This window comes from Strigops habroptila, chromosome 3, assembly GCF_004027225.2.
Source record: "Strigops habroptila isolate Jane chromosome 3, bStrHab1.2.pri, whole genome shotgun sequence".
NCBI lineage: Eukaryota > Metazoa > Chordata > Aves > Psittaciformes > Psittacidae > Strigops > Strigops habroptila.
This window is the reverse complement of record NC_044279.2, coordinates 15,084,443-15,110,990: the sequence shown is the minus strand read 5'-3', so window position 1 is coordinate 15,110,990 and position 26,548 is coordinate 15,084,443. Positions and strand designations below refer to the sequence as shown.

The following is a 26,548-nucleotide window of genomic DNA, read 5'->3' as shown; positions in this document are numbered from 1 at the left end:
TTTGTCTGTAGGAGATCAGATATATTGCATGATGTTTTAAAATCTTGTTATATACAATTTGTCTACAGAAGCACTCTGGATAATACAAGGTTCACTTTTTTCTTCCACAAAGTGTCTGAGGTACATGAAACCTGTGTGATTTATAGCCTATGCAACATCTGTTGACTCTAAAGATGATAAAATCAAGTAAATCTGCAGCTAATTGCAGGAAGTTATTGATGGTATGCCAAGAAAGAGGTGGGAGGAATTAAATATGCATTTATTAAAGGTAAAAATTACATATATTCGAAAGTACCGAGGGAGTTAACATAGCTGATACTAAAGAAAATGCAATTCTGCTTCTTTAGAAATGTTTTCCTGAAGGTGTAAGTATGAAAGGGGTGAATGGTGGGTGTTGAAAAGTGGCAGGAGAGACCCATGAGGAGAGAGGGATATGAAAGAAATATTTGCAGCTTATATTAAAGAAAAAAGTAGTATTTCCCCTTATCCAGGGGCCAAGATAACAACATGGGTTATTAGTTTGATTTTACAGCGCTGTAGCTCTACTGATCTTAAAGTATCTCCTGGCATTTACAAGCATGCATTAGAAGTGATCTATGTTCTCTCATGTACAAACTGACATTTTTGAATGCATGTTTTAGTGCAAAAATGTGATAAAACCTCAAAAAATGTAGGATATATCTCACTGAAGTGAAAAAATGAAGTGCAGCTAGAAATCACCAACTCAGTAAGGTAATTGTAGACATGTACACCTTAAGTCTGTAACTGTCCATGTATACCTTTATGAAGATATAAAAATATTCAAGAATTAGGTCATTAACCATTAACATCGTGAATTAAAACACACAAATGAACCGACATCTCTTGTGCCCTGCTTTGAGGGCACTGATTCAGTTAAGAGTCAGCTAATTTGACATCTCAGCAACTGGTGGGATGTTTGAAAGAAGTTATTTTTGACTAAGTTTTTTGAAACACATCATCCATTTTCTTTCGCTTTCTTGTATAAGTGCCTGTGCCTGTTGCAACATGGCATGGTACTGATGGAAACTGAGTCACTGTACCTTTACGTAATGTTCTATATTAAGAACTTAGCTGTTGAATGATAACATATCAATAATATTTAAAAGCTGCCAATATGTAAATTTATTATCTTTTACATCTCTCTACTCATAACTATTTTGCTTGCTTTCAGGGCTTTACTTATGATGCTAACCGAAGTAAATAAGAGAAAGACAAAATCATATACCTTCATTTAGATGAGTCTTTGTCTTTATTCGGGAAGGAGATGGTTTTCTTCAGCCACTCCAGTAATACAGTTGGAAGGGCATAATTTCTTTACATGGGTGTATGATACAGTTGCAATATATTTTCAATGCAATTATCTCTTGCAGATATGAGACTACATTTCTTTTCATCCTGCTTCATTTTATATACTGATGTGGTGCTCCATTTCAAGGAGGACTGCTTATTGTTCACCTCTTTGGATTTTATGAAATATTTCACTGACAGTGAAAATCCCAATTAATATCTGCTTTAAATTTATTAAAAACAAGTTTTATTCACCCATTTGTTTTCCAGTCTTGGATGTTCTCCTGAAATTTGAGCAGAAATGCTGTTGGCATTGGTAATGAGCAAGCAGTGCAAAGCTATGGGCTTAGGTGGGGGTGGGGAGGTAACTGTCAAGGTGGAAAGCAGATGATGGCACTAAATTAGTCTTACAGAGTAATAAGACCAAACTGTACAAACTGATTTGTATTGGTATTCTTTCACAAGCTACATTCCTTCATAGTTTTCTGTATCTTATGTTTTAGCATACTACCTTTCTCATAATTTTCAACCTGTAAGTTCATTTATTCACTAGTCCCCCACTTGGGCTGCATGTCTCTCCTGTTCCACATTATACCTTTCTGTCCCTCTTTCTGTTTCCGTCTTTTTTACATACGCTGTGCCCATTGGTTTGCATCTGTGATATTATGAAGTCTGTCCAGAACAGAAATAGGACAACTAGCTTCTTACTGGCTACATTCTTTATTTTTACTCCAACAAAAAGCTCAAGAGGAGTATTGACTTGCAGAGGTATTATTGCTTTGTTGCCACAATAATTTTGATTTTGAAAGTCCACGTACATCTGAAGAGCAGTTCCTTGTCTGTGCAGCTTCTAAATTAAACTTCAGTGAATTTATTATGAAGTGGGTTTTTTTTCCTCTATTTTTAATGAAGAACAATCTTAATTATCAGAATAAAATGTGGACTTCATAAATGTTAAAGATGCTGGGTTTGTTTTTATGATTCTATATATTGCATTTCATGTCAGGGAGCTGTTGTACAGGTATTGGTGTAAGAAATTTTCTTTTGAATGTTTTCTGATTTCTAGGCCATAGTTAGATAGAATATTTAGAGTGGATTTGGTTTCAGCTCCACCCAAATGCTGATGATGAGTGGCATGAATGTTACAGTTCTTTGGGACTATCTTATTACAGAGAATTTAGAAAAAAATGCAGTTTTAGTCACTAAAAATGTTTTGGGAGCTCTTGAGGAGGTTTCTCAAATTAGCTTGTTTTGAGAGAAGGTCTAAGAAGCTGAGGGTGATTTTTTTAGAGTTCTAGATCTTAATGTTTCATGCTTTACCAATTTTAATTTTATTAAAACATAAAACATGCATTCCTGTGGGTTAATATCCTCCATTGGTAAAGTGTACAGCACCCAAATACAGTATACTCCCCAGTTGTCTAATTAGAATTTCCTATGCTGTAGCTTCTATCTCTTGCTTCTTGTCCTATCTTTGTGCACCTTGAGAAGGGTCTTGCTCTGTCTTCTCCTGACCACTTATTAAGTAGCAGAAAACAGTAGTTACATCTCTTCTTAATCATCTCTTTTCTGTGTTAACAAACACGGTTCTCTTAGCCTCTCCTCATATTCAGTCTTCGTGGTTTCCTGTTGGGCTCACTCCGGTTTGTCAATCTTTCCGGGAGACAGGGAGTACAGTGGCCATACAAGTGCCAAATAATAAGAATAATCACTTCCCTCAACCTATTGGCTACATCCTAGCTACACCCAGTCGGTTGCTTCTGCCGCAAGGACATACTGCTGGTTTATGTTCGCTTTACTATCCACTGTGTCCTTCTCTACAAAGCTACTTTATAGCCAGTGAGCACCCAACCTGTTTGGATGCACAGGGTCATGCCACCCAAGGTGAACAGGGCTGAATTTGCTTTTGTTGAACTTCATGATGTTTCTTCTTGTCTATTTCTCAAGGTTGTGGAGGTTCTTCAGAATGGCAGCCCTGCCTTCCAGGGTACTGAGCACATCCCCAAATTGCTGTCACCCATAAACTCACAGAGGGTTAATTTTGTGCCATCACCCAGATTCCTAATGGTGATGTTAAACAGTACCAGCCTCAAGGCTGACCAGCCACCAGCTGGATGTGGACTCGCTGCCTACTGCCTTTTGAGCTTGGCGGTCCAGGGAGTTGAGGAGGTGGTGGGCAAATCAGAAAGTGGCAGGTTTGGTAGGTTGTGCTTATGCAAGGTTGTGAGTCTGTATTCAGGAGTGAGGGGAGGTTCGGGGGGGATCTAATGGTGCGTTGGTGGGGGAATCTTAAAGGAGTTCAGCAGCTCTTGCTTTAGGCCTAAGTGAATGTAGGAGTAGTGTGGTATAACTTGTGATTAGACCTAAGTAACGTTTGTCATGGTGTGTTAAGCTATTTTCTGAATCATGGCATTTTCACAGGAATGTCTCCAAAATATGGTGCTCATTGTTAAGTCAGTGATGATGATAAAAATAGATACCAAACTCATTTCCATCAATTCCAGATCCCGCCTGGCATCTGATTTCCAGCTCAGAGAACAGTAGGAATTAACTCTTCCATCAAGATAATTTAAATGCAGCTTTAATATATTGTTTAAAATAACTAGTTGGTCTTCCTCACTGCTCCTCCAGTATTGCTGTCAACTTTGGATGTGTTCTTTGAGTTTTGTGTATGCAGTCTGGAGAGAAACGGCAAGTCTCCTCTCTAAATAGGATTGGTTAATCTAATCTACTAAATATTTTAACACAAACCATATTCTTTAGAAAAAATCAGCAAAAATGATTTGGAGGAAGCAAAGCTGATCTCAAGTGCAGGACAACAACCCATTCCTTCTTATTCCAACCTACTTCTACACCTAAAAACTTTCCCTTTGTTTTAACATGCTAGAAGAATTTCAATTATTTCATACCTACGTGATCTATTGAATTCCTAATTTTCTTCTGAAGCAAAACTTTAATCAGGTAAGATAATGCTCCATCATTGGAAGTGTTCAAGGTCAGGTTGGATAGGGCTTTGAGCAACACGATATCGTGAAAGATGTCCCCGTCCATGGCAGGGGGCTTGGACTAGATGATCTTTAAAGGCCCCTTCAACCCAAACCATTCTGTGATAATACAATATATATGACAGGTCTGTTTTACAGTACAATATAATTGTCTGTGTTTAAATGAGTGATTCAGGTTTTGCTTTCTTTGAATCATATGCTTTCCACTGGTTTGGTTTTGGTAGCGTTGACCTAATTTCTCTAAAATGAAACCAATCTTGGCATGTGATTGGTACAAAAAACTGAGAAGTGTTTTGCTTTGTTTTATTTTTAATGTTCCCCTTCACTAGGGACAACTGTCAGAAACTATACCGAGTTGTCTAATACATTCTATTTCCTTTCCTGGACTTAAACAGCAAGAGTGTGTTAACATGCTGTCTGAGAAAGCAAACAGAAATACAGCACCACCAGCCCCACTCGTTTCTGGCTCCAGCAGGACAGTTCTGCCTCACTTGATATTACTCAAACAGCTAAAAAATGAAGCCTTATGTATTATGCATATGAATAGTTAATTTTTAAGATGGTAGAAATTGGTTAAATAAAGATCATTTTTCACAGGAACTTAATGTCATTTTAGTGGCAGAGAGAGATTTTAGTCTCGATTGTTTCACTAAGGAAAGGAAATATTTGCAGGAATCTTGTCGTTTAGGAAAAGAAAGGAAAGATAGCAGGAGTTTTTTAAGTAACTGGCATTTTAGAAATAAAATTTTTCTCCTCTTTAGTAATGAATTCATAACATCTGCAGAAAAAAATCAAAATAATTTAAGTTTAAAAATTAATGGTTTTGTAAGTATATAAATTACTAGTTTTGTTTATATGTAAAATATATAGCATATTGTATATGGTACATAGTATAGAGCAATGACATTCTTATTTTGAACACTTTGAAAGGCACCTTAGTCTGTGCAGTTTTCATAGAAATAAACATCTTTTTGTGAAGAGCTCACATTGTACAACATAGATGTAAGATATTGTTTCATGGTGACTGTAGAGGAATCCATTTCACTTGATTAAAAACCTAATGTGAGCCTTGCTTGAGCAAGTATTTTGGTGCCTGATGCAGAGTGTGAGGCAGTCGTTTCAGCCTATATGGAGAATTAGTCCAATTAAAACAGAACACGGGGAAAGGTTCCTTTTGGAGGCACCATCTTCCAGCTTGAAGACACGCAAATGTGCCTGCTCTTGCCATTCCCCACCTGCTCAATGCATCAATTGCATGAAAGATTTAAGTGCCTCCAAGAAGCAGACTATTCTTTAAGTTAGGATGTTGGCCTATTCCACTTAGAGAATAAAGATGTAATGTAAAATGTTAGGTTGCTTTCACCAAAGGATGAGCATTGGGGATTTGCTGAGATGTTGGGATCTCAGGCTCTGTTCTAAGACTGTTTTTAGTTTTGTATTACCTGCATTGATAAAACCAAACAATTTGACATATTCAGGCCCAACAGCATCCTGGGGTGTTGGTTCAGATACAAGTGAGGCAAACTGAATCTCATCCTTCCTTTTCAGTAGCTAGGGCTGTAACTGCCATTTCCATTAGGACCATGGAAGTTTCCATGCTGGATTAGATTTGTGGCCCATTTGAATTAGTAAATTACTTTGAGTTACTTTATAAGCAGATGGAAAAAATTCAAATGGGTCCTCAGCAGTTCTAACAAATCAGTCCACTCTGTTTGTTTGTTTTGTGCTTGTATCTAGGCACTGCTGTAGGACCAAAGACTGAATGTTTACTAACCCCTTTAAAACCTGAAATTGATTATCATTACTGAGAATTCTTCCTCATAGGAAAGATTATATGTGCTTTTACAGTATCTGTCCACTACCTTCTAATTTTGTGTGGCAGAAATAAATATTGCAAATAGCAGTTTAGATTCAATTTCATGAGCATCTTCTACCAAAGCACATGAGCTTCCACCAAGAGGGGAAGTTGTATCCTGCCTGTGGGTTTCTACCCTCTCCCTATGCTCTTGTGTGTCTGCATCCTGCACCAGATGAGAGAATGCCTTTAGATGAAAACTAACTCAAAAAACTCTCATGAGTGCTAAGACTTGGAGGCTGGGCTGCAGTGAAAGAACAGGCTAGCAGGTTCAGGGCACGGAGGTGGAAATTAGAGAACGTTCTGTTCATGGCAGCTTGTGCGCAGATCAGCTTTAAGTACTAATAACATTGCAGTTTTACTCCATTTTGACATTCTTTATTTGTAATATGCTATTTCTAATGGACAGTTTGAACCGATTTGGTCTGATGCTTAAGTTACCTCGAGAGAAATTTTCAGTACTAATGCTGTGCTGTATGCACTATAATGTTTGCATCGTAGCAGTCTTCTATAGTATTTGTTAATAAATCATGTTTGGTAGCCTCTCATGTTCTGCATACTTAAATCCCATCAGAACTCTTGGGTATCATTTGATACGTGTTGACTTTTTGGAATTTAAGTTAGTAGTTTCTTCCAAAATTCTAATTTTTCTTCATTATGGAAAAAGAACAGCCTTAGGGTACAGATATCAGCAACATTTTCTGCAACTGAGACTGCAGAAGCAAAATAAAACAAATGATCCACGCAAAAGAAATAAGCTCCAAACCGGGAAACAAAAATCTATGATTTTATGATTCTGTGATTTTATTTAGAATTTCAGGAATGGCTTAATTTCCTTTAATTCCCCTCCCCCATCTCTCATGAAACACCTCTGAGTTCGTCATTGGATTCTTGCTAGTTATGTATTGAGGTGGTAATGCTGATCTTAGGTGTTTGCTCCTAGGGAATCAACTTCAGCTCTTCTAATATCCTTTTCCCCCCAGTTTATTAGCATCACCGAGGTTACATCTCAGAGCACAGAAGGATTTCTCATTTGGCTCAAGTAGCCTCTTGAGTGACGCAGTCTAATCACATTGGTTTATTACTGGCTGTCCTGGTTTCCTCTTTGTTAATGCACCTGACTGTCCTCGGTAGACTTCTGTTGATTCTCTAGTTCTAACAAAAACTCAAAAGCAACTCAGACTAAATAAAGAGCATAATACAGTTTTTTTGTGGAGCTCATAGGGGTGCTAGCTTCATAGTTACATTTTTTACAAAACATACTTTAATACAGTATTAAAAAGGTTTTTTTCCTATGTTCGTTACATACAGAGCAATGTTTGAGGTCAAAAAATGAGATTACATAATAGAAAGATTCTGCGTTGTTGAGTCACTTAGATTAAGAAAAGCTAACCTTGTTGCTCAAAGTATTGTTTTTCTGCCTCATGTACTGGGTGCATATCGGATTTATCGCTGTCTGTTAAACTCTGCTTACATAACTATCTGGGAAATGCTGGTTTGAAAAATGCATTTTTAAGCGTCTCAGCCAGTAGATTAGAGAAGCTGTTTACGTTTATTAAATCAATAACATTTCAAATTGGAATGAGAAAAATATTTTTCCTTGAAGAAATACAAAGGTCTAACCCTTTGTTAGGCAGAGGTAGGTTATAAATGTCACTGATACCTAGGGCTCAGTGCATTCTGACTTGACATACAGTATTTTTGTTCAAGAAGAGGATTCAGCAGGCAATCTGTATTTTAAGTCCTTAAAAAGTCATTTCCAGCTGTGCTTTCCAAGCTTAATAAGGTGTGAGAGTTAGAAGGGAAGCAATACCAACACCATATGGGAGAGTTAAGGATTCGCCTTTATTTTTATGAACCTATATAAAGAGGTACAGTTATCTGAGGATGAGAAGTAGTGGAGTGGCTACAGGACTATAGCTCCCTCCTCTCATTTCCTCTCTCGTTCCGCTGAGCAGAAGTGGCTGGAGCAGCAGGCTGCATGCCATGCTGGTATGAGGGCAATGCCTGTCCTGGTGGCATCTGGCCCTGGCATGAGATGTTACAAGATATTTAGGTCCTAACTTATTTAAAGCACAAGTCTTCTCAAGGTTAAAAATATTAAATATGTGCTTTTTAAATCTGATAAGGTAGAGATGGCAGTTATAAATACTATGCTCACTAAATCTGTTTTGGCTAACGTAGTATTAGTTTTACTCTAGGGCTTTAAGGTTAAAGCAGAAGGAGAGCTGACAAGTTTTCAACTGGGCCCCAGTCTGCCGAGCCTGAGCTAACTGGGAGATAAGCCGTTGTGTCTGCTTGATTCTTGAGAAGACAAGTACCTTACAGCCCATGTTACTCTCACCTCTGATCATGACCATAGTGTTATTGACTGACAGAGCACAACAAGAAATAGAGTAACAACTGCACAAGCGCCTGAAGCAAAATCCTGCTTTTGCTGGTCTCTGGGTTAGTAACTAGTAGTATCTTTGTTGTATTTCACGTGACGCGGTTTCTTTACTAACTAAAATTGTCAGGATGGAATGTGTGAGTTTCTCTGTAATATTTAAAAAAAAATGGATCCTAAACGCACCGTGGTTCTGCCTATGATCTTGGTGCCCTTGTGTCAACTGCTCTCCTGCTTGGTTTCATTGTGCTCTCCATGATAGCAGCATCACTCTTAAGAATACACAAGCATAGAGTTTTCTGATACTGTTTGCTTAGACAATAAAAACAATCAAAAGGCACACACCCTGCCTGTGCTGCAGCTTCTGCTCTTGCATAGGAATGGAAAGAAAGCACTTGCAGGTGTTTCTGCCATAAACGTGCTGTCCTTACAAAAACTGCTTTTCTTTTGAAAACGGTAAAATATGATTGCTAGGGCTTCACTACTGGTTAGAACAGCAACTGAGAACGTCCATAGCAGGATGTCTAACCACTGAACCTGCAGAAATGCTCTCTGTTTTGAGGTCCTGCTGAAATGCATTCTCCCAAAGCATTTTGTTAGGATTGCAGGAAATTTGAAACAAAGCTGTGGATTTTGGCAGTTCAGCAGGAGGTGGCTGCCAGTCTGAGGCACAGATGGAGGTATCTGGAGAAGCCAAAGCAGCATGGTCTTTCTGTTCCTTTCTTAAAAACATCAGAAAGATTAGATTTTTAGCACTTGAAATGGCTGAATTTAGATTTGAGCTAAAATGCAGCAGGGAGAAACAGTCTCTTTTTTAGTTCTCTTCCCCAGATTTTTCTGTGGATTTAGGAGATCAGAACCATATTCTAATTTTAGTTTGTTTAAGCAGCCTGGGGTTGCAGAATATGATTTTATGACATAAGTGAACTCCACAGCAGATCTTGTATTTGTGGGCTATGTAAGTCTTTGGTGATATTTGCACCTTTTTTAATTTCGTGTTGCCAAGAAATTTCTTCAGAGGTCACTATGGCAGTAGACTTAATCTGTGGTAAGTTCTTTACACTTTTTTTATCCTGTGCAGCTGAGAGGATGGGGTCAGAAAACTAGTCTCCACATTCAAGACGCTTGCTCATTGAAATTAGTAATTGGAGTTAGTGGGGGTTTAATTTTAGTCTTAATAGGTTCTGATGCAAGGCCACCTGCTGATATTCAGCTTAGTCACAGCAAAAAGTTGCAGGGAAGTAATGGGTAAGTGCAGCTGCTGTAGCCCCTAGCAAAAGCAGCTTTGTAAGCATGCCTGCATACAGGGCTTCGTTAGCAGCCTGTGCAGCATGAGGTGTGCTGTCCTGCTGCTTGGCTGTCTTTTGACTTCTCTGATCCATTTTTAAACAAATGCATACAGACAAAAGCATTTTCAGGCCTATTCTTAGTAGACTAAAACCTATTTTGACAGACTGTACCGTTAAGAGAGTTGATTTCCTTTATGACTTACTGAGCTTTATGCATTATTTCTCTAAACTTTTTGTTTCGGTTTCTTCGTCTTCATTCTTTTTGGTGTTTTTCATCTGCAGGTATGGGGATGTTCTTCTCTGCCTAGCTGTGAAGTGACTCACTTGGAAATTTGTGTTCAGTTGTGAACATGTGGTTGCTAAAATTAATCTGATGCTTAGATCCGTTTATTGTGAATAAACAAAAATAATTGGCTACTAAAGTGAAAAGTTATGTGGCAAAGAATTAAAAGGTTAGTCAGGTCAGTTGGAATTTAGGTCTGTCCCTTAATAAACTTACTGGGAGGACATAAAAGGAAGATAACTTTATTAGGAAGTCATAGTGGATTGGTTGAAAATGGAAATAGGGGAACATTGTCTTATGAAGAAGTATCTCACACTGGGTGAAATGCCTTGGCCATTGTTTTGTTGGGTTTATCGGTTCTTTCAGAGGAAGCAGTGGATGACCTGCTTGATTGAGCAGAATGCTGGAAACTGTGTAAAGGAGAATAGTCCTGCATTATCTTGGAGATAAGCAATAGCATAAAGGTCTAGGCTACCTTGACATGAGGAATTGGATGACTTACATCTAGGAAGATAAAAAAGGAGAGGAAAAAAACCCCCAACAGTATGTTGTATAACTTTGAAGGTTCCTCAGGTTTGCTGGGCACCTTTCTAGGCTGCTTTTACATTTCTCTGCAGATCTAATCTAAGGTACCCAGACATGTTTATTTTATAAATTTAATCATCCAGTTCACACCTAATTTATGTCATAATTTTAAGTGGAGAGTTGTGTCTGTTCTTGGGCGAGCCTAAAGCAGTAGGTGTTCTCAGGAGCATGGATTTCAGAGCAGTGGCCGTAATCAGCTTGATTTGCAAAGGTGTGCAATAGTTATGGGTGTAATTGCATAATATTTGAATTATTTGGGTTCTAGCCCAATATAAGCTGTAGATCTTTGTTAGTCTGAAGGAAACTGAATATACATTTGCTGCATCCCAAGTGAGTATCACTAAGATATTATAGACATCTGGAAAGAGGCATCCATTCTCCAGTCCTTCTTTCAAGAACAGGTCACCAGTTAGGTTAGGGCAGGAGTGCAAGATCAGGCAAAGAGCCAACAGGAGGGAACACAGAGGTCAGGGACCTCAGGGAGTGTGAAAACCTTGGTTTTACGCCCTGGGTTGTGTTTCATATCTAAAATTGTCCCACGTGAAAAGCCTAAATAGTCCAAAGAGCAGGCATTACAGTGTCACTCCTTTTAAAAGAAAGTGTATTTTCCTGGGAGAAGGGATATCACAGATTGAAGCCTCCTTTGATAAAGGGAGATGAAGTATTGGGTTTTCTACTTGCTGAAGTGCTCTCTTTACTAAGTAGTTATTAGCGAAAGATGAAGTGATTTGGCCAGATCTGCATAGCCAGTGACAAAAGTTGAGTTTAAATAGATTTTCTTGCTGCAGTCGGCAGTCCAGTCCACTAATCCGTAGCTGTCCTACTGACTCTGGTTTCAATGATGATAATATATTTTGTGATGTTTGTATGATTTATTTTTTTTTTTAAGTTTTCTTTACTTGCCCTTTTTCTGTATTTGATACCAGATGTTTAGAAGTGCAATTTAAATAGATGAAGTGTAGTTTAAATCTGTTACTGTGTAATACATCTGGAATTTCAGTTCTTGGAGCAAATTATGCCTATTCAAATATCTGGTTAGAGAAGTTTAATTATCTGGTTAATCCTTTGGGACAAGGAGATGACTTCTTGCCCCTTCCTGCCCTCTGACTGAGATTCTGGAGCTCCTAGAACTCATGTTTTGCACTTCTTCAGCAGTGTCTGGGTCTAAGAGAAGTGTGGTGAAGTAAATTCACTGTACCAAATATCCAGGTTTTCTTGAGTAATAATCTTTTGATTTTCATTTTTTCTGGTATAACACATTACTTTGATGTACTCTGTTATCAACTGTTGTATGTAAAAGTGTCCCTTGGAACTAACTGTAACTTCTAAGTGTTTGAGTACATTTAAGATGTTCCATTATCCTATGTCATGCTTATCAATATTTTGTTGCTTTTATAGATTACCTTTCTCAAGGGATAGATCTCTCTGGAATAGAAGTAATTGAAAATGACCTGCTTTTTATTGCAAGAGCTCGGCTTGAGGTGGAAAACCAGGCTAAAAGGTTGCTTGAACAAGGTGTGGAGACTCAGGTAAAATATGCTTTCTTCTTTACTTCCTTTCAAAAGTGAAGTGTAAAAGTATCTCTAAGCTTGTTTTCCTTTGTTTTGTGTAGCATTGTCTAATGGAGATTAAAAGTGAAAAAAGTCTTATGTGAGAAATTCTCACACATGAGAATATCCAAAGAAATAGTCAAAACCATCCTTCCATAATATTTGCAAGAATAAAATTTTGCAGGATATGACCCTGAAATTTGAGAGAAAGTAGGTGCTGATCTGAAGTCTTCACAATAAATGCTGTTGATAAAAGCTTGATGAATGATAGGACTTTGCATTACACCCAGTATACTATGTTGCGACGCTTTATAGATAAATCTGAAAAATGCAGTTTCTTAAAACTGCATTTAGTTGCAGTTTAAAGTTATGCAGTAATATATTGAAGCATTTTGGAAGATTTCCTATTAGAACTTTAAAGGGCGTTTTAAACTTTGAGGTAAATATTCACTGTAGGGAATATGAAAATGAATATGCATAATTACATTCATCCATATTAAATGTAATTATCTACATTTTAAATAATCTGGCTATGTCTGTTATTTAACTATTTGTAGCATCATTAGTGCTGTCTTCTTGCCTTTTTAAAAATTTATGTTCTTTTGCCTATATTTTTTAGTATTCTTTAAAAAAGTGTATCTTAAATCCCCATTACTGCAGTAAAAGCAAAAATCTAGTACAAGTTCCTATCAAATTTTGGTTTTGAATTAAAGAACAAAGAGGATTAGAACAGGACATTTTTATGCTGTTTGTTACCAGTTGTTAAACTTACCTGTAAGTCAATATAGCATTTGTTTGTGCTATTGATAGTTGACATGAAATAGAACATATGCACATTTCTTCATTAAATTGGCTTGGTTAGATAATTGGGGCTTAAAATTATCAGTGTCTCAAACTTTTGTTTAGACCTTTGATTTCAAGTAATTTTCTGTAGTAAGAAGTCATGTGATAAATACCTTAGGCTCTTTACTGGTAGCAAAATGGTAGGAAAAAAACCCATCCTGTTTTTTACTTGATTACTGTTCAAATGTTGAAAGTTCTGGCTATTTGAGTATGTTACCAAGCTTGTTACAAGCTATGAAGCATATGCGATGTTAAATAAAGACTGAACAAAGATAGGGCCTAAGAAAAAGCAACTGTACATTTATTTTAAATGTAGCAGGTCTTCATCAGTGTGTGCTCCTCCTAGTTTTTCATGTCAGATTTGACCTTCTCGGATAATTTTCTCTTAATATGAAGTACTAAAATGGATCTGACAAAGAAACCCTGGGGAAATCAATCCCACTCCACTTGAAAAATAGACAGATTTATTAGGTGTTCCAGGCTGTATCCAGGTAATCAAGAGATTATTAAAGTATATGCCTGTTGTGCTTTAGCCAGGGGCCTGTTTCCAGCGAACGGAAGATTGGAAGAACATTATTAGTGCTTAGTCAGAAGTGGGGATGTTTTCATGAAGAGGTGTTGGGATATGCTTCTCAGGTTTGTTGTTGGATATGATTCGTGGATTTAATGTTGAAAAAATAGTGTGCTTTAGAAAATATGCATGCAGATATTGCCCAAGAAATCTAGAATTTGAAATATGACTATGAGATAGTATGTCTTTGATTCTTATTATTGTAGCTGTGTGTTTTTTGACAAGCTGATTTACATTTATACCTTCCAAACTCTGAGATTGCCCATAAGAGGACATGGGATCTTCATTTTTCTGTGTTTTGTACCACAGAACTCCTCAGATGGGCTGTCTTCCTGCTAGTATCTGTTCTGGTAGCCAATTCTTTACCTTTGTGAGCAGTGTATCTGTGTTTATCCAGGTAGTTCTTCAGTTCCTTGGAATTCATATTTGCAATTGCAGTTTGTTTTCACTAAATTTTAGTTTTGGTCTGCTGTGTAAATAATACACGAGATCAGTTGCCTAAATAACAGTGAGCTCTATTTCTGTATTTCATCTAGCACTTTCCAGCAATGCCTTAAGAAGAAAGTTAGTCTTATGGAAGTACATAAAAAACCTAAAACTATAAGTATCTCCTTTTAAGCAGAAGTAATTAGAAGTTGGTGAATGCCTTTTGTAGAATTTAGCTAGAAGTTACTCTGACAAAAAGAACAGAGCTAAAAAATTTAAACTGTCCCTTTCAACATTTTGATATATCTATCTCCTTTGTTTAGGTAAGAAACTATTTTTGTTATTTTGATTATTTATTTAATGATAAGTCACATGCTAGTAAGCCGTGCCCAGGTTCCCGTGAATAATGGCCAGCAGTAGCAAATGAAAGCAGATACTTACTTCTATGTGACACATTGTCTTTTTCTCTGCATTGTTTTTTATTATTATTTTCTTAAATGCATATCCATCACTGTAGTATTTGTGTATTTCTCAGTAGAAATGACATCTCTCTTTTCCTCTTCCTTTGGAAGTGTGGCATTAGCCATCGACTGCTTCAGAACTGAAGGCTTCCACTCATGTACATGGTGGTATCTTTAAAGCTGCTATCTGGGTATAAACTTGAAGTGTCTGTCAGCATGTCTAGGCTTAACAGGCTTTCATAGACCTGCCAACCATGCTTGCCTTCCTAATCCTTTTAGAAAGAGTAAGCCCTCTTTGCTTTTGTTGACAGAAGTAATACAAATAATAGCGAACTGGATCAAGCAGATGTACCTGTGGCTACTGGCAGGTTCTTTATTGTCATGTATGCTTTGTTATGCACTCCTAGTGTACATAGCACAGACTGATGCTCTGTCTTGAGCCACAGAACATTATCAAGGAAATCGATTCATACTGTGTAGTCCTGAACTCCTAGATAGCTTTCCTTCACTCTGTGAGTGGGTTAATGGCAGGTAGTGTAGAAAGTAGGAGACGCTCCATCTTTACTCCTCTGAAGAGGTAGCCCTGTTCTGTGCTAGGTTCCCTGCTTTAGCAACAGTTACAGGTCTCCTCTGCATCAGAAGGATGGACTTTTGCATGTATGTACTCCTATGTGTGAAATGGGTTATGAACCTATGCTCTTAGTTTTAACTTTACTGAAACAAACTTCAGCTATTAGTTAGGATATAGGTGGTGAGGGCAATCATATCATTAAAGAGCGATTAAATTATAAAATATAAAATATCCATTTAGGTCAAACAAGGCAAGATGACAGTAGAACTCAGATTTCCTTGGGTTTGCACCTTAAACACTGTTAAACCACAGATAGTAAAAAGTTTTCTTCTTTGTCTCCTGGAGTGATCTGTAGTTGTCTCACTACTCTTTTTAAGGAAGGTTTTGGGTAAATTATGTGATGTTTGTCACCTAGTTTCCCTTATTTAAGGTGTGGGCAAATTACTTTTCCTGCATAGCATGGATCTGGAGAGAGTTAAATTCACTGGTCAATCACTTGAAATTGTTCTGCTGATCATGTAGTGAAGTTTCCTGATTGTGTTAGAGAAAGCAAAAAACAGATGTAAGTTTAATAACTATCCCTTGTCCAAAAGAATGTTAAATTGTGTCTGCAGGTTTTTTTAATACAGAGCTCTTTTTCTTTTTTTTTTTTTAATTCATTTACTAATTATGACCTCACAGAATAAAGAAGAGGAAAAAAAAATCTAAACAACAAAAATAAATCCTAAACTCTGTAAACAATACGTCTCAATTTATTTCAGTGTAATATCTTTATACTGTTGTCTCTTTGAGCATATTTAGGGGCATTTTGAATTTTCATATTATAACTCACTGAGTCGAATTTGTTTTGTGAATTGTTCTGGTTTGCATTCTTTTTCATACTGAACTTTTCCTCTAAGTTGTTGTCTCTGGAACAGGTACAGTTTTTTCATATTAAAAAATTACTAACTAGACGTATTTGTGTAATTGTTCTTGACTAACACTACTTAGTGCCTGAGAAAAGTGATGGGAGAATGAAGTATCTGCATAATTAACCAGTTGTCTGGAGGTGATTACCCAGTAGTTGCCTGATTTATCTCAGTTCAGAGTTCCTTAAGCTAGGTGCTTATGTAGTACATCTTGCAGTATTATGGCAAAATTGGCGAAATTAATCTGAAATCTTTCATAGGCCAGCATTTAATATCATGTCAAGGATCCCTAACAATAGGTCATCTTTGTTATCCCTAAGGATCGGAGGGGAAAATATGCACATAATTGACCATTTTTCCAATCATCAAGACATTGCATAATTTATTTGATTTCAGATCCTCTGAGCTGAGTGCTAATGTAGTAAAACTTGCAGTGTTATGGCAAGATTGATGAAATTAATCGTAAGTCCTTCACAGGGCAGTGTTTAATCTAATGTCAAGGATCTTAATACATGCTCTTTAGTATCCTATGGCAGCATTTTCTGGATGTGCAAATGCACTTGGAGGTGTTTGAGGTATTTGGATATTAGGAATGGCTGGCATTGGGCTCTCTTTTTCGCGTTTTTTAAATGGAACTTGCAAAACCATGATAATGTTGCATTCTTGAGTTACTTCTAGTTATTATTGACAGAGGAGTGGATGGCTCTTGCAGTGCTACTGTCTGGGCAAGGTCCTGTGATCTTGAGTTTCTCATTTTCTGTCTTGCATACTTTAGCAAGAGTATATTTTTCACTGAAACATCACTTTTTCTAGATGAGTTTATGGTATTTTAACACTTTGATTTAAATCAAAGTATGCTTGCTAGTTCTTGCTAGTTTATTGTCATTTTCAGATTTGAATGCTTTATAGTAAAAGGGGTTGTGTTGTATGAATGTGCTTTCTAAAGTTGTTGGCTCCACGGAGAAGTGCTTGACTGCAGAAGGAAGTCTGATGTCATAGGAGAATGTCACTTTGTGTGCCGGACGGTTGTGTAGTGGGCCTCTTACTGTTTAGTTCATTTAGCTCGGGCTGTGTTACATTGCCCACACTGATGTACTGCGCTAGTCAAAAGAAAGAATTTAACTTTCAGATGTTTTTGCCTGCATTTTGCTGCTTTTACATATTAGTTATCGTATTTTGTCATGCCCTTTAAATAACATGAGCCCTTATGTACTTCAGAATGTCCATGAAGTTTATTGCCGTTATATAGATGTGCATAACTCAGTATGTATGCATAATTACAAAATGATCATTATAATAGCAAATAAAGTAAAAAAATATGAGAAAAGAACCCCTCCAATTTGGCACACAACCAGTCAGCTTTTTATCCACATACTGTTTCTTACTCTAATAAAAAGCCTGGAAAAACTAGAGTTGAAATGCTACCCAGAGTATACATTTTTTTTTTTTTTTAACTCAAAGAGTAGTCATTGCTTTTTTCTTTTTCTTTCTTTTTTTTTTCTTATTTTGTTCTGACATTTATTTCTACTTTGAAAGCTAGAATTTGGAATTTTAACCTCATCACTGTCAAAAATTTAACCAATATAGTACACTTTAGGCAGTAGATGTTATGTTTCCTTATTATTCCACAATCTTGATTCCCTGGAGGAGATCATGATGGAAACTAGACTGAGACAGCTATTTCATAATGAAGTGATTGACTACAATATGATATAGAAATGGAAGGCATTTTTGATTATTCAGTTTGAAGTCAATTACTTGAATCTAGCATAAGACGACTGAAGTATTATCCGCAAAAAAGGAAAATTTGAACCTGCTTGCTACTTTTGGCATAGGGTGAGGGTGGTAGCTATAGTTAACTTTAAATCATCTAGTTGTGCTTAGTGAAGACAAAGGATGAGATCCAAAGCTTTGTATTTAAATTCACGGTAGCCACCCATTTTACTGCTTTTTGTAATTCTAATGTAGACTGAGAAGACCTATTTCAAAATGTTATAGCTGTCGTATTTGCTTTTGTTGCAAAAGACTTGAGTCTGTTTAATTAAAATCTTACTAGCTTATACTTTTTCCTTTTTTCTTTTACAATAGCTCTGTATGCATATAGAGAATTTTCACTTGATGCATGTATGTCTGTGTAAGTTTTACTCTACCCTAAACTTTTTTTTTTGTCACAGAAACATACTCATGTTGCATTATTCAATTTTATTCTTCATCTTCAATATTATGGTTATGATTTTCGTGATCTTGTTAACTTGCTAAATCAGATTCCTTCATCTGGCCATCTGGTGCATGGCATTACTGAAGGAGTTTTTGATAAATCTAAATTACTTCTTCCTTGAACTATTCTGTTAAGATGTGGTATAGCAACGTGCTGCTCATCTAACAACCAAAAAATATCTTCCAAGTATGTGTTACTTATATCCTACATCTGAATGGTATATTTCACAGGGATTAACCAAACCGTATGAAATTTTCCCTTACTATTCTGGTCTAAAAAGAGTTCATTTTATCTTAAAGTATCATCTAACAGAACTGAAGTGTTAACCATGCTTCAGTAATTCAGAATCGCCAAGCTAAACACTTAAGCATGAATTTATACTTCTGGACTATGGATTAAAATAAACCACAGATTTCTCTGCAGCATAATCGTCTGATACTGATATAACCTAGAATATCCTTTCAGTTTCCATAGGAACAGATGATAGAATGTTTTGAATCTTGGAATAGCTAAAATGAATGTCTGGCTTCAATATAGTTCACTTTTATTTTGCAGCTTTCAACCTCTCCATATAAGTGCTACAAGTGTGCATAAAAAAAGAAAGGTGGAATATTGGCATAACACATATTAAAATGTTTTTAGTAGCAGTAGTAACAACAATAATAAAAATAAAAGTACTTTAGCATGTTTCTGTGCAAAATTCTTCAGGTGTTAGCTCTGTGTTTTATTATAGAGGTGCAAAAAGTATTTCCAAATCCATAGGAAAAGAGAAATCATTAATTATTCCTGTGTGTTAATGCCTCTTTAAATGTTTTACAACAACAAAAAAATCTGTCTCATTAGCCATCTCTAAATTTCATCCCCAGCCATTGCTTCATCTCACTGTGTTACACAGTATAAGTATATTTTCTCATTGGAACCATTTGTACAACGCAAGAAAACTTCACGTAGCCAGAAAGAAAAGATAGCAAAACTTTAGTGGAATACAAAGTGTGTTATAGAGGTGACTATGGCCAAGGGTGATAATCCAAGAACAGGCAAGGAAACTTGCTAGCTATAGCCGTACTTGTTCTATTAGATGTTTGACATCTCTTTCTTAGCAGGTCATGTTGCTGAGAAGATATGCTTTGAGTGTAAAAACATTAACGAGATCTAAAATATACCTCTATTTGAGATGAATGGATATGTAACTTCAATACTGATGTAGAGGGAAAGCATGGAGGCCGTATTAAAAAACCAGCAGGAATCTAAGTGCCTGTAACCTGAAGCATAATGAATGCAGGTAGAAATGATAGTGTGTCACTGACTGTTCAGTACTTGGGCTCTTTTCATCTGTTATAACTCCAGCATTTAAGATGCTTGATCTTTAAAACATTTTGCCTGTGGAATGAGGATGGTACTGAAAGCAAAAAGAAAAAAGCAAAAATTAAAAAGGAGCAAAATGAGGAAGAAGTAGCAAGTTAACTTGTGATACTTTAACTTTTCATGCAACATGGTGTTGGTCTGTGGAGCTACACTGTGCTAATGTAGTTCAAAGAGCAACTTTTTCAAATACCTGTATTCCAAGATTACTTTCAGCTACCGTTAATATAGAAGACTCATGAGAGCTGTAGTTATTGGAACATATGGGCAAGTTTTAATAGCAACATTTCAACTAAAAGTAATATCTAGGGCTTTCCTGCTCAATATTAGAATATAATTTACTGTTGTAAAGGTGCAGAGGATGCTGAGTCACGTGTTCGTTTCTGAATATTAATCCTCTTTTATTAATGGTTCTGGTTTGCACTTTTGCAGCATCTTTTAGGACATTTCTCACAAGCTGTGTAGTAGGTGGTTTAGGCAGGTATTGGCAAACCTCACTCCACAGGTGGGTAAATACAGAGAAGTTTTGAATGACAAGAAGTAAGCAGGAAGGTTCTTAACAAAGTATTTGAGTTTGCAAGTTTCTGTGCTTTTACAATTAGGTAACACTGTCCCCTTTTAACAGCACTTGTTTCATAAAAATGCTTTTTCCTCCCCATATGAAAATAACATTTTTTTAATGCCGTGTCCTCACCTGCATTTGCCTCCATATCCACTTCTGATAAACTTCTGCAATATTCAGGGTCAGGTTTGGTCCTTACGAAGTTGAAGTTTTATTATGAATCAGATACTGAAGTTATGAAGTGTCTATTAGTAAAACAAACAAAATGAACAGGATTTCCTCTTTGCGAGGAGGTAGTATTGGGAGATATTTTGTCACAATATATTAGGGGCTATGATTCAAGTTATGGTTTCAACAAAACCTTCAAATTTAATTAGGGTCAGGTTAGAGAACATTTTTATCCTGTCCTTTGGATTTATTTTTTTTCTTCAAATCACATTAAAGGAGAGAACTGAGAAATGAAACATCCACTGTTTCCCAGATTTGAGTTGCCTGACTACCTCCACTGGGGTGATGGCCATGACAGCAACTTCTATCACAGTACCTAGGCATGTATGTGTTCAGGATTAGGGCATACTGCCAATCCTATCTTTCTCCATCCTTCAGCAAGATACCATTATACTTCCATTTCCCTGGGCCTCAGAATGCCTTTAAAAGCATCCAAATTAAGAAGTCCCCTCACGCTGTCTGTCTAGCTGTCATACCTCTATTGATTTCCAAACTGTGACCCCAGCTGAACCCACCACCTGCCGTTTGAGAGCCCTGTATTTGTGTGTGAAATGCTCCCGTGGATCACCCATGGCTCAGGCAAGCACAACAGAACTGGGAACTGCCACCTCCTTTGCTGTTGGTGTCCCCTGCAACCCACTGGAGGAGGTGTTGGCTCAGGGGTTTGGGTGGCTGGGCCAAGAGGGTGATGTTTCTTGCTGATCATCTGTTAGTGCTCTTGGCTGTTAATTTTATGTCTGCTGGACACATGTTCCAAAGAGTAGTTTGGCTGCAAAGCAGACAGCCCCAGTGAGATGTTGTCAGGAGCAAATGAAGCATGAAACAGTCTACCCTTTTCCCTTCCCTCGGTGGCAGGTAATACACCATGGTGTAAGGAATTCATAATTAGTTGATGTGAAGCATAGGCTAAAAAACACTGACTTTAAGTAAATATTGAACATAGCAGAAAGCAGGAGACAGCATTTTGAGGAAAAACCTGCTTGGACAGACACATGCATATTTTATCGGTCTTCAATAATTCATGTGGTATTAATGTGATGTGTACGGTAATACAAGTGTTTAGTAATGGTTTTGGCTGAAATTCTAATACCTAATGGGGAATTGTTGCCTTTTGTAGTATCTTAAAATTCTTTGGCAAGAGGTAGAATTAACTTAAGTAAACAATAATATCACTGCACAATAATATCACTACAGTTATGTCTGCTGTACGTATTTATAACTGAAAATAGTTTAAAGTCATTAAGCTTTTACTAACTGAAATCTGTCTGATTTTCCACAAATATTTTTGTGCCATGACCTCTTTCATTGCCTTTCCCAGAGAATCCATCACTATCTAAACTGTCATTTTCTCTTTTACTGTTTTTCTTCTGACAAGGTGCTGCTTTGTTTGCTAGTCTGAATTTTAAAGAAAACAAGACAGCTGCAACAAATAGCATAAAATGCAGCCGAAGACAACAAAAAAGGGAGACATCGACTTTGCTGCTCAATTTTCTAGGTTTCATACCAGTTTATACATTCCTTGAATTTATTAAACTGATTAAGGTAAATTTGTATCTTACCTTTCTAACTTGAACCAGTCTTATAATATGATAGAAGTCCTCATACTTTCATTAAATGGTCTTCAAATAATTTTGGTAACAACCCTTTTACAAGCTTTTTAACAGAGTGGTATTTCTTTATGTACAATGCGGTGAAGATTGTTTGTGCAATTACTTGAATAATCAGTAACTTAAATCCTGAGGCAGGTCCAGCATTTCTGTTAAGAACATGTTGGAACTGCAGAAGAAAGCAAAGTGTGGTAATTTTCAGAGACATCTCATGCCGGAGATGCAAATGCGCAGATTTTTGCAGGTCCACCTGATTAATTTTCAGAGATGTAGTTTTGCCTGTAATATGGTGTACTTTCCAGAGTGAAGGTCTTTATAGCTCTGCAGGGAGTGATGAATTCCTTGGTGAATACTGTCAGGAAAACAGGACTATGTGGGAAGTACCTGGGCACACGTTTTAGAAGTCTGCATTTTAGGGAGCATCTCTACAGTGTAATACAGATAACATAGCACCAAAGATGGCCATGATAGTGTTTTGTTTAATCTAGCCAGAATTAGTTTATGCCAAAATACATGACTTGTACTCTGGCTGCTGAACCATGCTGAATCGTGTACTACTGTTGCTGCCTCTGTTAGTCTTAAGGAATGTAAGCATGGAAGTGTGTGCCTACGCTGAAAGCTGGATGGGCAGTGTGCTCATATTTTCATTCTGTTCTCTTTGATTGTAAAGCACACAATCAAAAAAAGTGTAACAATGGCTATTGGGTGCTGATATGTATTCCTTCTCCAGAGCTCAGATGGTGCTTACTTTTGTGCAACTCTTTCCTTTCAGGAGTGGGGAAGAAGGGAAGCTGGAAGCTGAACTGCACTCAGTCTTTCCCCATCCCTCCCCCAGCACTGTATGTGAGCAAAGCTAAAATGTATATGCATTTGGGGAGGAATGTGTGCCGGAGTAGGAGTTACCAGCAAGGAAGGTGGGAGTGCACCATATGTTCTCCTGCACTGCAGGTTTTACTTTCCCTGGAGACTTTTTCTGAAATCCTATTGATTTCTCGTCCAAAAAAATGTAGTTGTCTTGCAGTACTTGGTCAGTATTGTAGAAGATTTGGCTGTTACTCCTTAGTGTTGCTATCTTTGCAGTTATTGGGACGTAAGCACCAACTTTCTTAAGGAAAGCTCAAGTCACCTTGTTCTTTGTTATTAATATTAGATGAAGGATTTTCCTGAATTCAGCTCTAGCTTAGTATTTATTTATTATTATTCTTGGTTTTTTGGGTACTGCATACTGAAAACCGTATTCCTGAAGCAAGTACCTATCTCCCAATAAAAATGTTTGGTATGATGTTAATGTTACTCAGGTGCTTTTTGCTGCAGATTTTTTTTGCTGCCTATGGAGATGTTAATGTATGAGGCCTTCTCCGTTCTGTCTTTCTTTCTTCTTGACTCTTGTTTTATCCTCTTTTGAAGTGCCAATTAGAAATCTGAGTTTCAAAGTCCTCTGTAAATAAATATAAGCAACCTTTCCACATTCTGAAGACTTTTTTAGTTGCTATGTTGCTACAGGCTATTCCTCTACACATTTGGAAAATACTCTCCCCTTTATTTAGCATCAGCAGTTCCACCCCACCTTAGAATTAAATTTAACTTACCTCATGATCAAGGATATTTTTCTCCTGAATGTCAAATAGCATGCTTCTTGGAGACCCTCTGACAGTGTTCTCATATAGGGTGCAGTAGGAAAGCATCACTGTGTCGAGTTTATGTTGCTTCAGTGCAGGTTATAAAGAAATCATAAAATAAATGAGTTCATAGATGTCTACAGTGAGCTAAGAAACCTTGTGCTTATGTACGCTGACCTGTGTAGGGCTGGACACACACTTAAATTCATTAAGTGATGAACGGTGTGAAGAATAATAACTATTGTGAGCTGCAAATTACATTCTAAAGCAGGGGATTTTATAGCTAGTTAACTTCTATTGCGCTGACCAGTCTTGAATTTTAAAAGAAACTATAGCCGTGTAAATAAAGTAATCTTTGCTCTGCTGTGGTTGACACAGCAAATCTAATGCGAAAATAAAGTGGATTGAAATAATGCTCTGGCCTGTGAACATCTGAAAATTGATCTCATGCATATTATTTTAAAATGCAGAGCAGATCTGTATTTATACGTTATGTTCTCTACTCAGTTTGGAAATCTTGCAATTTTATAGAACATCTTTGGGATTTCCTTTTCAGAGAAGGTAAGTTTTAGCATAGCTTTTACTTCTGTTCAGAGGGCTTTTTTTTCCCTAGTTCTAAAACAAGTGATAAGAACTTTTAAAAAACGATAAGTTGTTGGCTTTAACTAGAAATTAGACCTTAGATTAGTTCTTTAGTCTACCACTGAAGTCTGTCTTCCTACGCTATGAGTACCCCATAGATTGTGCCTTGATAGTTGTACTTGGAGGAGGGAACTTAATCCTACATCTTCATAAATAACTGTACCTACATGTAATTTCTCTTGCACACTAAACTCCTCCTGTGAAGACTATTTCCATTGCATCTGTATACAATTATTATGAGCAAATGATTAATTCCTTTCTTTTCTTTAATATTATATTAGTAAATACAATGTGCCCCAGGTAAAAGTACTAAACGTTCTAAAACTCCATCATGTTTTTCACACATAATGCTATTATGTGTTCCAATTTCTGTAAGGGATGTTTGCATATTTGTTTTCAGTAACACATTGTGGCCTTATTTATATTTTATGGTAGTTAAGTTCACAGTTTATGTGTCATTCAAATAAGGGAAAGAACTAGGGGAATAACAGCTGAATTTTAATAATGGATGAGGAATTGAATTGTAGTTGCGGTAGTTTTCCTAAAGCCATTTTAGTTAAGAATCTCTGTCAGCAATTCCTTTGAATCTTAGGTGCATACGGAAGTTTTTTACCTTATTCAGACGAGGTCTCGCAAAGCTAATTTCTGTTTTAGTTTAGAGTTCAGAATCCATTTTCCATTTTCCTTTCATCTTGTAGGCCTTTGTCTTAAACTTGGTGTAATTTTGCGCAAATCATGAGTAGGAATATTGAATAGTACCAGAGTTAGGACAGAGAGTTAGGACCTAGACAGGGAGACACAGGTGTTCAAGTGTCACACAGTTTTGAACTGAGTCATATAAATACTCTTTGAGTAGGATTATCCCACCCTTTTCTTTATGTCCATGTTATGGTAGTTCAATCTAGACCATTGGCTTACTTAAGAGAAAGTCACTTAAAATAGTGTCAGCCTTGCTTCGAGTCAAAACATATTACATCTATTCAAAGGTACGTTACTCTGTCACAGAAATAAATTACTTTGGTTTGGCATGAGTTGTTTCTGACAAAGCCATCTTGGCTATTATTAAGCACCAGATTAAAATTTCCTTGTGCATATCAAAAGGTAATTTAACTGTGCAGTCAAATGTAAATAAATTATTACTTTGTAGCAATAACACTATATAATATTACAGGGCTGTTTGATGGTCCAGTTTTGAAGAACAGAAATGTAATGAATGAGATGCTGATTTCAGAATACCTCCAGTGTTAATGACTTAGTTATACGAGAGTTTTAAACTGTCTTGTTTGGATTTCAACTCAAAATTTGCTCAAGTAGGTTGGTAATTAAGATACTTTCTGGACAGAATTAGTGAAGCATACTGTAATTAATGAACTTGCAATTGCTAAATGTAAAATGTGTTCTTACAGTACTACAACTTGGATAATGAAAACATTTACAACCTTTATCATTCATGGAGAACAATAGTACTCCTTAATATAATTTGCAATGAATCAGTGAGCTCTCATCTTCGTCAGCCCCCGCTGCTGACAGTTATTTTAAGATCAGAATTAATACTTATTACAGCTCCTGTACATACAGCTCCTGTAAATCAGATGAAGAAAACAAAATTTTGACAATGCCGAAGGACATTTTCTAAGATGGGTTACACGTCAGCTGTAAATGTATAGCAGGATTCTTTTGTAATAATGTGTTTATGAAAAGCCTGGATCACTTACTTAGCTAGAAAGCATATTATTCTACTCATTCTAGTCTTTCACTTAAGTAAGTAGCTGGACACATCCAGTTAAGTGGGAACAGACATTTTTCTGGGCTACTGTAGTTGGTTCTCTGACAGCCAGGTAGGATGATAAAATGGAACTATCATCATCTATTCTGAAACTTTTTTAAAGATTTGCCTAGTTTCTGACAGGTTCTGACAGTTTCTGACCAGCTGTTAAATTGGATGTGGAAGTGTGTGCATTCACAAAGAGCTTCGTGTTACCTCATGGGATGTAGCTGTGACTCATTAGAGCTTTTCTGTTTTTGTTTTCTGGAAGTCACTGCTTGGAAGGCTGGATAACTTGGATTGGGTGGGCAGCTGCTATGTGACAATTTTCATCTTTTCAGGTGATTTGTGCCCTGAACTGTTCAAGTAACATTTTCTTCTTTTTCTGTTTTTTCTGTCAAATCATGCAGGTCAAAAATCTGTGAATAAATCCTTGTCCATAGTCCCTACAAAAATTGGGGTGGACAACTGGTAGCATTTTCCTTGGGCTTTCAGGTTTTTGTT

General features: G+C 36.8%; 1 protein-coding gene across 1 annotated transcript in view; it reads left to right on the top strand.

Annotated features, from left to right (window-relative positions):
• COG5 (component of oligomeric golgi complex 5) overlaps positions 1–26,548 on the top strand; it is a 178,590-nt gene that overhangs the window by 64,217 nt on the left and 87,825 nt on the right. The window contains exon 7 of the mRNA XM_030480895.1: positions 12,110–12,240. Within this exon, the coding sequence (XP_030336755.1) occupies positions 12,110–12,240 (131 nt within the window). The remainder of the gene's footprint in view (positions 1–12,109; positions 12,241–26,548) is intronic.